Source organism: Phymastichus coffea, unplaced genomic scaffold (assembly GCF_024137745.1).
Source record: "Phymastichus coffea isolate CEN01 unplaced genomic scaffold, Cenicafe_Pcof_1.1 PCOF00013, whole genome shotgun sequence".
In the NCBI taxonomy this organism is placed as follows: Eukaryota; Metazoa; Arthropoda; class Insecta; order Hymenoptera; family Eulophidae; genus Phymastichus; species Phymastichus coffea.
The window spans coordinates 6,925,001-6,937,635 of record NW_026706824.1 but is presented as its reverse complement, the minus strand read 5'-3'; the positions used below and the strand labels follow the sequence as shown (position 1 = coordinate 6,937,635).

Sequence of the window (12,635 nt, the reverse complement as noted above, 5' to 3'; positions counted from 1 at the left end):
TTAAATTGCAGCTAAACAACGATTCCAGCATGTTTTCCATACTTCGTAACATTTCTGGAACGCTTCGACTAGGATGTCTGCGAGTACCCTCGTCATAGCCGTTTGGATGTCCATAATTGACTCAAAATGGGTTCCTTTGACCACTGATTTTGTTCGAGGGAATAAAAAAAAGTCACAGGGTGATATATCAGGCGAATAAGGAGGCTGTTGCAACACGGCGATCCCTTTAAATGCCAAATATTGGGGCACTTTGTGGCTGGTGTGGCACGGCGCATTGTCGTGATGAAAGATCCAGTTACGAGTGATGTCTGGGCGCACCCTGTTGACTCGTTTTCGCAATCTTTCGAGTACTTGGCATAGTAGTCTTGATTTACTGTTTGCCCCGATGGAACAAATTCTTTGTGAATGATTCCACGGCTATCCAAAAAGGCAATAATCATCGTTTTCACCTTCGATTTCCTCATGCGAACATTTTTCAGACGAGGGACATGAAGAGACAACCATTGTGAGCTTTGACGTTTGATTTCCGGGTCGTATTGGAGAAACCAGCTCTCATCGCCTGTAATAACTCAATAAACAGGGTGGGAGCATTTTCCACTTGTTCCAAATAGTATTCTGCGACGGTCATTGGATGCTGCTTTTGCTCCTCAGAATTCTTTGGAACCATCTTCGCGCACAATTTTTTCATCCCAAAATCGTCGGTTAAAATTTGTCAGACTGTTTTACGGTTCATACTCAGTTTCGAGGCCAGTATTCAAATTGTTAAACGCCGATTTTCACGGATTAGGGTGCGCACACACAGCCCATTCACGTCAGTCCGCAACTCGACTGGTCTCCTGCTCCGCGCCTCGTCTTACACGCTTTCACACCCCTCCTTATTCACATCCCTCTTTATGCCATCGAAACACCTGGGCATGGCTAAAAGCACTATCACCATGTACTTTTACAATTTTAGCGTACGTTTCCGAAGCTGTTTCGCCTAATCTGGCGCAAAATTTTATCGCGACACGTTGCTCTTGATTTTGTTTCTCCATTTTCGCGACGAGCACCACCAACACACGTCTATTCAACACGACACACCAGGCGAACCAAATAAGCTAGAGCGATGGTAAATATATCAATGGAGAGGGGAAGGATGTCAGGGAAGTGGGAGGGAATTTCAAAGTCGCAGATTTACCACAAGCGCGGCAATAACATCAGTCTCATTACTTAATTATCACACCTCGTAGGTCAAAATCGAAAAAATCCTTTTAAAGATGGAATTCTTTGAAATGTAAAAATCATAAAGTAACTGTTTGTCGGCTTCTATAGCATCTGCAGACTTTTATCAGGACTGAAATTGAAGGTATCGCCGTCAACATTAATTTTTTGTAAAAAAAAGTAACGTATCATAAAATTAGATCAATTTCAACATAAATGAGTGTATATTATCTTACGTAAAATGTAAATTACTAAATTTTGTATACACTATATGAGAATGTTAATGACTGGAACCAAGAAAAATGTTATAAGAGAGTTATTATATATGATTAGAACTACTTTCTGTTGAATTTTTGTAAAATGTGGAGATGGTAGAAAAAAGCTGTAAACCATGTCAAAAATAGCAATTTAAAAAAAAAAGACGTTTTGTAATGGAATTACTTTTATTTATATAAGTAATTCGCATATAACAGAGCATTTATCTTTTTCATAATAATTAAATTATTATACGTAAGATAAATAATCCCTATTCATAATGACTTTTTTTATATCTTTTTTAGTTTCTTCATGTTATCAAATATAGGTAGGAATCAAATAGCTTCGATTGTTTCCTATATAACCTGGCTCGAAGATTTTTTTTTGGTATGAATGAACGTGTGACGGCAGACAATTTTTAATTTTAATTTTTATAAGAATATTTTTTTTTTGTGTAGCATCTAAGCCAAGCACAGAACGAGAACAGTTGCTCAATAGCGAGGGGGACCGGAATGAGTGTCACGATAAGAATTTCCGTCCAAAAGCAATAAAATCCGTACTGCATCCGAGCCAGCGTTCTCTCACGCATGTGAAGAACGCATAGCCCCCTTGCACGTGTTTAACAGGCGTCAACATGTCGATGACAGGAGAGAGTCGTAAAACCGCGACTGCATCCTGTATGCTACTTTTCCCAATGGATTTTTCCTCCTTTTAAGATGCTCGAAAATATAACATTGAGATGAAATAAAATTTAAAATTATCCAAACGTAATTATTTAACTTTCGCAATACATCCCGGATAATTATAACTTCTCAAACCTCTTATCCAGTTCTCACTGAAGTACTGATTAGCTAGAAAATAAGAAAAATAGCGATAATCCAAAAAATAAAATTATATATGCGCACTATGTTGTTAAACGAATTTTTATTAGGAAATAATCGCCTTGTTAAGTTACATAAGTTTTTTTATATTAATACTCCAATTTAAACTTGAATAGAATTGCATAATTAGTGAATAATTTAATAAACTACTCATAAATCTGTACAATACAGCGTGCGAAATAATAAGATTATACTTTATTACTTATTTTCAATAGAAAATATATACTTATAATTATTTGTAATACTTATTTTCAATACAAATTATAATCAACTGTAAGTGCGAAAATACCTACAATATTGTCCCTAGTACTAACAGTAACTTGTAAGTTATCGAGTTTATACAAAAAAATAATTTTTAAGTTATTGTAAGCCCGCTTATTGGATAAATCTTGGTTGAGAACGGTACTCGAGGAGCCATCTCGCGAACCAAGGCCTGTACCTTTGCGTCCGCTCCTTGGATTTTCTCCACGCCCCCGCTCCAATTAGGGCCCGAAAACCCAGCGAGGAAAATGAGAAGAGACAAACGAGACAATGAACGCATCATCGCTTACTACACTCCTCCCGAAACGAAGACGCTGAGAGAGGGACTTACCATCCAGCCACCCCCAGTGTATAAAAAAAGCTGTGCGAGCCTCGAAAGGAGGAATGAAGAGAAAAAATCAAGTAGTGCTATCAGTGAGGAGCAGGAAGTCAAACAGCTAAGCGGAACGAGAAAACAAAGGAAATCAACTAATTTAAAATAAGGACGCGCAGGCCGAAAAAGGCGTATTATTCAATAAAAACAGTAAGCAAACGGAACAATTTTTATTTCCTTTTTTTTTAATCTTTCTTTCTTCTAATTAAGAAATAGCTCGTGCCTCCCTTTTTCTTTCTTTTTATCTGGAGACTACTTTTCATAGGCTCCAGGTATTAATTTGTTTAGGAAAACCCGGGTACTGCTATTGATAGAACCCGTGGTGCTTTTCGCCCAAGGATTACGACTTACGATCGGAATCTAACGGCAGAAGTATAGGCTCTGTGGCACTATCCTCCTCGGTGAAGTATATTTCTTGACAAGTGATCCACGCTAGTTTAGGCGAGAAATCGCAGTTCTGGCGATCTCGAAACCCTGAGACTGCTCTAAGCCTTAGGCGCACCTGAGCTGTGTCGTTTCCACGACGTCACAAACGCTTTATAATTAAATTATTATTCTATGTATCAAGACAAACTACACATGACATAATTCAAATATTTTTCAATATAATAAATAAGATTGCGATATATATACTATTATTAATTTTTTATATACCTACTTCAGTAAATTCAAGATTCCCAGCATCACCTAAAATGGATCCGTCATTTTGTTTATAGCCAGCATAACTTATTAACTGTTGATTCCATACACGGTAGTCATGTTTTCCATCTGTTCGTTGTGGAAAAATAGTAATAGCCGATCTGCTTACATAAAAATATTATGTTTAACAGATCATTCGATGTATTTTGAAGCTTTATCAAATTTCAACGTAACTATAACATGATTATAGTCATGTCGATAAATAATATCTTATCTAATTAATTTTTGTATTTAAGTACGCTTTTGCATCCTTATCTTCAAGGTAATTCTATCAGTTGTAGGTAAATGAAAAGATCAAGTAATGAGAATTATTCTTCACAGAGAATTCGAAAAAATTTGCACGTCGTGGAAAAAGTTATCTACCCTATTTTATCTATCAAAATTAAGCAGCACCGTATTTACAAACTGAACGATTTCTTCGGCAGTGGCTTATTCATATATATGTTATGCCTAGACAAGGAGGTGTTATGCCTATACGTAATAATGTTTAAAATACTGTCGCGTTGGTAAAAGTTGGATCTTAGTCAGGAGGTAAGCGGAGGTTGGTTAAAGGGATAGCGCCTTTATTACATGTAGTGTGTTTGGGTAAATAACTTAGTTTCTTACCTTGTTAGGACTGTGCTTCAGAAGAGATTTTATTAAACAGTCTTAGGTGTTTGCACTCGATTGAGATTTATTGTTGAAAGACAAGTTTATAATGCTTAGCAGAGTATAATTCCGGTTCTGAGTAGCCGGGTAGCGAAACTTAGAAATAATACAATAACTAAATTACTGAGTTACTACTCTTTTCCTGAGTGAGTGAGAATCAATATGAGTATGAGTAATCGCGGATCTTGATCCAGCCTTTTTATACCATAAGCTTATGTGCCCCTTCCCTTGTTTTTGCTAAATTAATATGCGGTGAGTAATATTCGCGGAAATATTATGGAGAACGTGCTTAGCCTAATCTATCTTGCTAGATAGATTTACAAATGTTCCCGGGAGCGATTATATGATAGGAAGTTAAATTACCGATACCCGATTAGTTACCATAATCCATCATGTGTGTTCTCGTGACACTTGATTAGTTATCATGGTTCGTCACGTACATTTTCTTAGTATCGACGTGGCATGCCTAGCCCTCGGAGTCCTTTGCTGATAAAGCAAAGGACTAGCGCTCTTCGAGCGCTGCTGTAATTATTCTATGCATATATATATTTTTTGTTTGTGTGTTGTCTCTTTTTTGTCATATTATACGAGTATATACATTTTTGTTTGTTTTGTTATCTCTTTTTCTTGTCTTATTATTCTATATATATATTTTTTTTGTTTGGTTGTCTTTGGCTTCTTTTTATATTTATTTATTTATTCAGAAATAGGAAGAATTTGGGAGAGGATTATAACAAATCAGGTGAACCTGCAAGTTTCTCTGAAACCTAAACAAAACCTCTTTACCAATGTGCGGTGTCATGTACGCAGCGGCGGCACAAATGGAACGGAGCTCGTCCAAACCCCTCATCTCCGTAGGTTTGGCTTAATAGGAACTTTACGTGTAAGTGTCCGTGTTGAGCTTCTCGGAAGATGTATTCGGTGAGCTGGTGGTAGCTCCAGTCTCTTTCACCGTCGAATTGTGGGAACTCGGGATGCTGCATGGTCATCTGAGCTTCCCGGTTCTTCCACCTTTGCATCAATCGGCCCACGATTGCTATTGACGTCCTGACCTTCAGAATCTCTTCCGGTGTCTAGGACCTGTTTGCCCTCTTGAGTGGTGGACCGAGTGCGGTGGATGCAATGCGCTTCATGGTGCTGATCTATGATATATCTGATATGTATAGGATATGATAGGAGGTATGTTTAGTTCTTTTATACCTTTCTTTTTTAGAAAGTAAAGAGTGGGGTGGAGTGTCTTTTCTTTCGGATTCTAGCAGTGGGATTACTTGTATGGCTATGGGTGGGGAGTGAAGAGTGGGTGTCGTAATTGATCAGTGGCCTAAAATATTTTACGTCAAGTAACGTCTGTGCAGATTTGCAGATCATTCTTATTTGAGGTGTTAAGGGCTGATTCAACTCTTGCATTTGTATATTTTCGAACTTATAGCCTTTGTTACTGCACACTCTATATGCGCACAGTATGCAACTTACTGCTATTACGGATGCGATAACGATTACAATGGTTACTCCTAACGTTAAATACGCGTGTAATAGATTCACACTGTCCGAGTGTTCGTATTTGTTTTAAAGAGCGAATGTTTTTTGTTCGGAAAGGTAAAAGGCTGCTTATGCCAGGTAGTTTAGGAAATGAGTCTATAGATAGTTCGAGGTTGGGATACTGTTGGACGACATGCTGTATACATTTAATGCATCGTATGGCGTATGGTAGTTTGTGAGGGCCAATGCTTTTGACGTAGACAAGGTTATATGATAATTGTTGTTATATGGGTGGGGCCCTATGACAATTTGTGCAAGTAGGTGAAGAGTTATGATTTACGTAATAAGTAACTTCTGCTTCCATTACGTTAGGCTTGTTATGCAATGTATTTTCAATACGAGGAATTTTGCTGGGGGGTGATTGTTCAATAGTGTTATTTTTGTGCATTTCTGTGGAATTTTACGGAAAGAAACTGATAACAGGTAAGATCTTTCGGTGTTTATGATTGTAGAGTTTGTTAGAAGCCGGTGGCTACTGCAATGTCTTGTAGTTACTTGTTGGTATCCTAAAAAAGAAAATAATGCAAAACAGTTGTTTTTTGTGTAATGTTCAGTGTTGTTATTTTCTAAAAGACTCTGATATGGGGAGGATTAAATTGCTTTTGATGCGATTGATGTCCAGTAGATTTTTTTCTATTTGTACGGCATGTAAGCGTGCGTCTTGTAATTTGTCGTAAAAGGTAAAATGGCAAACGTAACGTCTGATTCCATGTTTGAGGCCCTTAATGAAAATGTAAATAGCTAATTTTTCTCTCTGAGTTTCGTTTTCTGTTACTTCAAATAAGAAAATTCGCGCGGCCTTTCCCATTGTTGATACACTTAGTCTCTTTTTTTCTATTATTAAGTCTTCAAGTAATTTTCTTTTGGCTCTGTGATCCATGCATTCAGACATATAGTTGTTGATTTTTATGATTTGTTGATTAACGCTGGAATTTCTGGTTCCGATAATACTGGATAAATCTGTCTCTGTGTGTGGCTTGTTTCCTGAGTCAGTTGATGGTCATGTTTAATTTTAAGGATAGCAGTTCGTTCTTCAGGCTGTGTTGTCTGCGGGGCTTCCTTGTTTAGCTTGCCTGAGTTTGTTTCTCTTTCAGGTTTCCTAGCTAGGTAAAGTAGCAAGTTAGTTAAAGAGTTCCGGAATGCACCATCCAGGTGTATGCTAAAGCCATTGAGGGAATGAAGGACATAATAATGTATAATGGTATCAAGGACAAATTTAATTGCTCTAAAGATCATAAGGATGGCCAAAACAGCGGCGCTCGCTGATCCGAACGTAATGAATAGATTTCATAGAGATTCCCACGTGGAATTCGCAATACGGTTCAGAGTATTCTCGTCAAGTAGTTTAGATACGGATATACCCGGAGCTAGATTGGATTTTCCAGCGAAACCAAGCGCGATTTGATTAAGGACCGCATTCCGTTCTGTAGGAAATATAATAAACGTAGAAAGGTGTTCGACGTCGTTATATGTGTAGATTCCGCTTGTTGCCGTGTTTGTGGGGCTATTATATTCCCAACTTTGCTTGGCCTGAGGTTTGATTACGTGCGGAGCTTTTTGGCTAGTGACATCCGGAATAACCTTAACCCATGAGTCACCGAACTTATATATTACCGACATTTTAGTATCGCAAGCGGTTTTGGTTCCGTATTGTTTTATTATATGCGTATGAGGTGTGATAAACATCGGAGACTCACCGCGCGTGACCGGTAATTCTTGGTAGCACGTTTCGGCTTTTCTAGCTTTGACTTCTGCAGGTACGCATTTGATAATGTGTACTACTTTACCCGTCATCATGGCCATGTATCCGGGTTCTCTCATTAAATAATATGCTAAAAGGTCCGGGGATAAAGTGGCAATATTTAACGCATTCGTAATAACTTTTCTTTCTAATTCGCATTGCTGTAGTAATACGTCATGGTATAATTTTTGCAAATGATTTTTAATATGTTTTTCAACAAATAATATTTTTGAATTTACATAAGTGAAAAGATCTAGATCGTGCATATTTTTAACTCTGTTAGAAATGAAATATTCACCGAGCCGATTTTCTAATATGAATAATCTCGGGTGTTCTGTTTTAATAATTTCAAAACCGCATTGTATCATTTTACCGAGATCTTTGAAAGCAAAAGATATATCCTCAGAATCCAATACATAAAGTGGCTTTCGTTCATTACTGACTTTTGTTACTTTAGTGACTGGTCCTGAATATAGATTAGTATACTTGCTGGCTTGGCATGCCTGAGACTCGGTTCGGTCCCAGAATGCATACCCGAATATGCTATCAATGCAACGTTCTTCGGTAAATTGACATGAAGTTCCGGATTCGAGTTTAATTTTATTTGTTTCCAGAGTTACAGAATTAAATCGTTCCTCGAGTGATACTTTAACATATCCAGTAACGTGTACATTGCTGAATGTGCCGTAAGGTTCGCAGAAACTTCCCGCGTCAGTGCATGTGCCGTCTGGGGCAATGTATCCTGCTAACTCTATCGGGTGTACAGTTGTTTGATTTATTATTAAATTTTGTACTAGATTATCGCCGATCGTCATTATTCGATAAGAGTGCATTTTAAAGCATTCTTCTCGGGTTACTTCCTTAATGTATTCTGTTTCGGAAAAAGGGTCGACCATTCATAAGAGAGTGCGCTGCATGTTTTGGCTGATCTTTTGACCTCTACTTTGCAATAACGAACTTTTACAGTTGCAAAATCATTAAGTTGGAGGAGGGATAGTTCAGTTACAGTAGAATTGATTATCCAATTAAGAATGTCGCATTCAGTAATGTTTACAAGCGAGAAGCTAGTAAAGTTAGTAAAACGTTGAAAACAATCGTAGGCTATGAAAGGAGTAACTATTTTGAAGTATTGTTGGAAAAAGATGCTGAGAATTACTGCTTTTATCTGAAACATAATTTTTCAATTACTACTTGTTTCGATGTATGATTTTTTTAAACGATTGGCGTGGAATGTTTGAGTTTCTTTTTCGTTTATTTTTATTTTAATATTTTCTTTTTCTCCCACCTCCAGGACCAAGCAAGGAACGGCAAAGTGACTGCCTGTGAGTTTATGAGGCTTTGGGTCGCCTTTTAGAAAAACCCATTGACCGACTTTGAATTTGCTAGGATTTGTTTTTTTATCATATTGCATTTTGGTTTTTTCTTTATATGTTATTAACTTTTCTCTAGCTATTTCACGTATATTATGTAATCGTTTGACCAAGTTTTCTACGTAGCCTTCGTAGGTCGGTAATAAATCTTGCTCGAGCGGAGGCTCAGTGCTTGGTATGCGTAGCTTACGTGCGAACAGCAGTTCCCATGGCGAGTACTGGTGGCTGCTGTGCCAGTTTGTATTATAATTTAATATAGCAAGTTCAACATAATTGTCCCAATTTTTGATCTTGGAAGTGAACTTTTTTAGATATTCAATTAATGAGAAATGAATTTGTTCAAAATTGTTAGCCTGCGGGTGATAAGCCGTTGTAGTAATATGCTTAATTTTGAAACGAACTGCAATACGTTTCATTAGTTTTGAAGTGAAATTATTGCCTCTGTCACTTTTAGCAAGATTTTCTATAAATCGTCTATAGTATGCTGCCAGGCCGAGTCATTGTTTAACATTTCTTGGTGTGCGCGGGATCGGGAATTCTTTTACTGCGCGCAGTTTGTCGTTACACGAGGGTAATCCGTCTTTCGAGATTATTTGTTCGAGATACTTAATTTCCGGGCGTAGAATTTTACTTTTCTTCGGATGAAGGACCAGATTTGTTTCGCGAAGGCGTTTCATAAATTCGATGATGCTCTCGCAGTGTTCGTCGAATGTTTTAGAATATACGCAAATATCATCGAAAAATGCTACTACATTTTTTAAGTCTGATTCTAGTATATTTATTAGTGACAGAAAAACTGGTCCGCTAGTTTTCAGTCCAAAGGGCGAGCGACAAAACTGATATAAGCCTGATTCGCATTGAAATGCCGTTTTATGCCTGTGTTCCTTTTTAATGCTTATTTGATGATATGATGAATACATATCGAATGATGAGAATAACTGCGCACCGGCCATCCGTTCAAATAAGTCAACAGGTAGAGGGACTATGAAATTATAATCCGGTATAACTTTATTTAGTACGCGATAGTCACGGTAGTGACACCTTTTAATTTATGGTCAGACCTCATGCTGAGTGTCTAAAAGGCATTTGATGTACCTTTGGCACGACCCACGTGCCAGTGGGCCGCATGCTGAGTGTTTAAAGGGCATTTGATGTTCGTTTGACACCTCCCGCGTGCCGCCAATGTAGAAGGGATATGTATATATTTTAGGACACAAGCCAATGTATAAGGGATATGTGTATGTTCTGGGACACAAAGAGGCCGCCCGATGAAGGTGTCGCGGTAGTGATACCTTTTAATTTAAGGTGAGACCCTATGCTGAGTGTTTAAAAGGCATTCGTTTTTCGTTTGATACCTCCCGCGTGCCAGTGGGCCCCTTCGACAGAGTGCCCCCCCCTGCTCACCCAACCACCCACCTACAGTGGCAGTTAAGGTAGGATGCTGTAGAAGTCGTAGGGTGTTTGGTAAACTATATGATGGTCTCTCTCTCTCTCTATCCCTCTCCCTCGTTCTCCTTCGATAGTAAGGCGCCTAGTAAGCTTATGCTGGCTGAGTGTGGGCCCTCGGAGTGGGGGTAGCGTCTCTAGCTTCTTGCTAGGAGCGTGCGCCGTATAGCTCTTGGAGAGGGGATAGCGTCTATAACGACTTGCTAGGAGCGTGTACAGTATAGCCCTTGGAGAGGGGGTAACGTCTCTAGCTGCTTCCTAGGAGCGTGCGCCGTAGAGCCCTTGGAGAAGGGTAGCGTCTCTAGCTTTCTAGATGCGTATGTCGTATAGTGTGGATGCTGTTCTCTCTATCTATCTCTCTCTCTCTCTCTCTCTCTCTCTCTCTCTCTCTCTCTCTCTCTCTCGCTCTCCTTCGTTAATAGGACGCTTAGTAAGCTTATGCTGGCTGAGTGTGGGCTCTCGGAGAGGGGGTAGCGTCTCTACCTTGCTATATGCACCCACCTCTCACCTTTCGCCTGACTACACCCTCTTCAACCTCCACGGACCTACTTAGTAGTCTAAGTAGACGGGAAGGTGAACCCCGACGTGGCGCGTCCCAGGTGGCGGATAGGGAGGCTCGCTTACTGTTGGCTTGCCAATAGTAGGAGGGTTTGAGGGAAATAAAATACCTCTCGCGGACCAAACACAAGCCCTGTCCAGGGTTACAGACTAGGCGTAGGAGCTCCGAAGATAAACCAACGATGGATAGTACATTTACCAACAATATACCCCAGGTAGGTAATCCCTCGAAAGAGGCCAATCCTACCAAAGGTTCCGATCGAGTGAAAGCCTCGGTGGCCGGTGCTGGCGCGGCTTCTGGGGACGCCAAAATGTACGAACCAAGAGAGCAGTCAAGACAGAAAGGCCTTGGAGCAGATGAGGAGGAGAACGCTCTCAATCTGCTAAAGGTAAAGCTCAGTGATCTTATGAAATTTGTTCTAGGCAAGAACAATATTCACAAGGAACTGAAGGAGATGGCAAGGGCTTCCGATAGAGCCCTTGCCCAATACCTGAAGGTGAAGTCAGCGGGAGACAGAACAAAAAGCTTGATATCAAACGTATGCCAAGCTTGCTAAACATCGCCCATCTTCCGTCCTGGACCTGGAAACCAAAGCGCGCAAGGAGGTACGGACTACGGCACCTGGCGCCGCGCTTCCATCCTCGGAGCAAACGACTCACGCTCTTACCACTGACTGGGCTACAGTGGTTAGAAAGAGCGGAAAGAAGCAGAAGAAGAAGAACCAGCCACAGGATGGGCAACGAGCAGTAGGAGTGAAACGTGCAGGCAGGTGCAGAGAAGATGAGCTTAAGGCTAGCGCTGGGCTTAAAGCACCTCGGCCGGATGCCATTAAGATAAAGGCATTATGCGACGTGTCGTATGCTGACCTCCTACGAAAGGTCAAAGCGGCGCCTGAACTAAAAGCACTGGGGGAAAGGGTGACGAAAATCAGGCGGACTAGAGTGGGCGAGCTACTCCTCGAGCTAGGTCAGAAAGGGGAAGAGTCACCTGCACTGCAAAAGGTAGTCTCATCTATGCTGAAAGATTCAGCTGATGTACAGATGCTGACTCACAAGGAGACCCTTATCATCAAGGACGTAGATGAGGCTACTACAGAAGATGAGGTACTGGAGGCCATCGTCACTGTCACCGGTCTTTCTGGCCTGCCAACTAGTAGCATCAAACTCAGGAAGGCATACGGGGAGACACAGGTGGCCAATGTCTTGCTCCCTGCGGAAGCTGCAAAAAAGCTCCTAAGAAATGGGAAGTTAAGAATCGGCTGGGTCAACTGCAGAGTTCGATTACGCGAAGGGCTACCAAAGTGTTATAGGTGCCAAGAAACCGGACACATACGATGACCGGCAGGAGAGTGGGAGGGATTACACGACAGAAAGAAAGGAGATGGGCAACAACAACCTTCGACCAAGAGACCTTTCTCTATTCTTTAGAAGGGACAATGGTCGACGGAACGTCGGAAGAAAGGGCTCAGGTACTCACCAAAGCACTAACAGCAGCTTGCGATGCCTCCATGGTCACACGAGTCAACTCTCGTGGCCGTCCACCGGTGTACTGGTGGAACGAGGACATCGCCCAAATAAGGCGTGAGTGCCTGAAGACCCGAAGGCTGCATCAGAGAACTCGAAACGGGCCGTGACACGAACAGCTATCCGCGGCCTATGAGAGT

General features: G+C 40.5%; 1 protein-coding gene across 1 annotated transcript in view; it reads right to left on the bottom strand.

The window, feature by feature from the left end:
- The window catches only part of LOC131673221 (nitric oxide synthase-like), a 1,857,253-nt gene that overhangs the window by 959,855 nt on the left and 884,763 nt on the right, over nucleotides 1-12,635 (bottom strand). Inside the window, exon 5 of the mRNA XM_058951052.1 lies at nucleotides 3,629-3,770. Coding sequence (XP_058807035.1) covers nucleotides 3,629-3,770 — 142 coding nt within the window. The remainder of the gene's footprint in view (nucleotides 1-3,628; nucleotides 3,771-12,635) is intronic.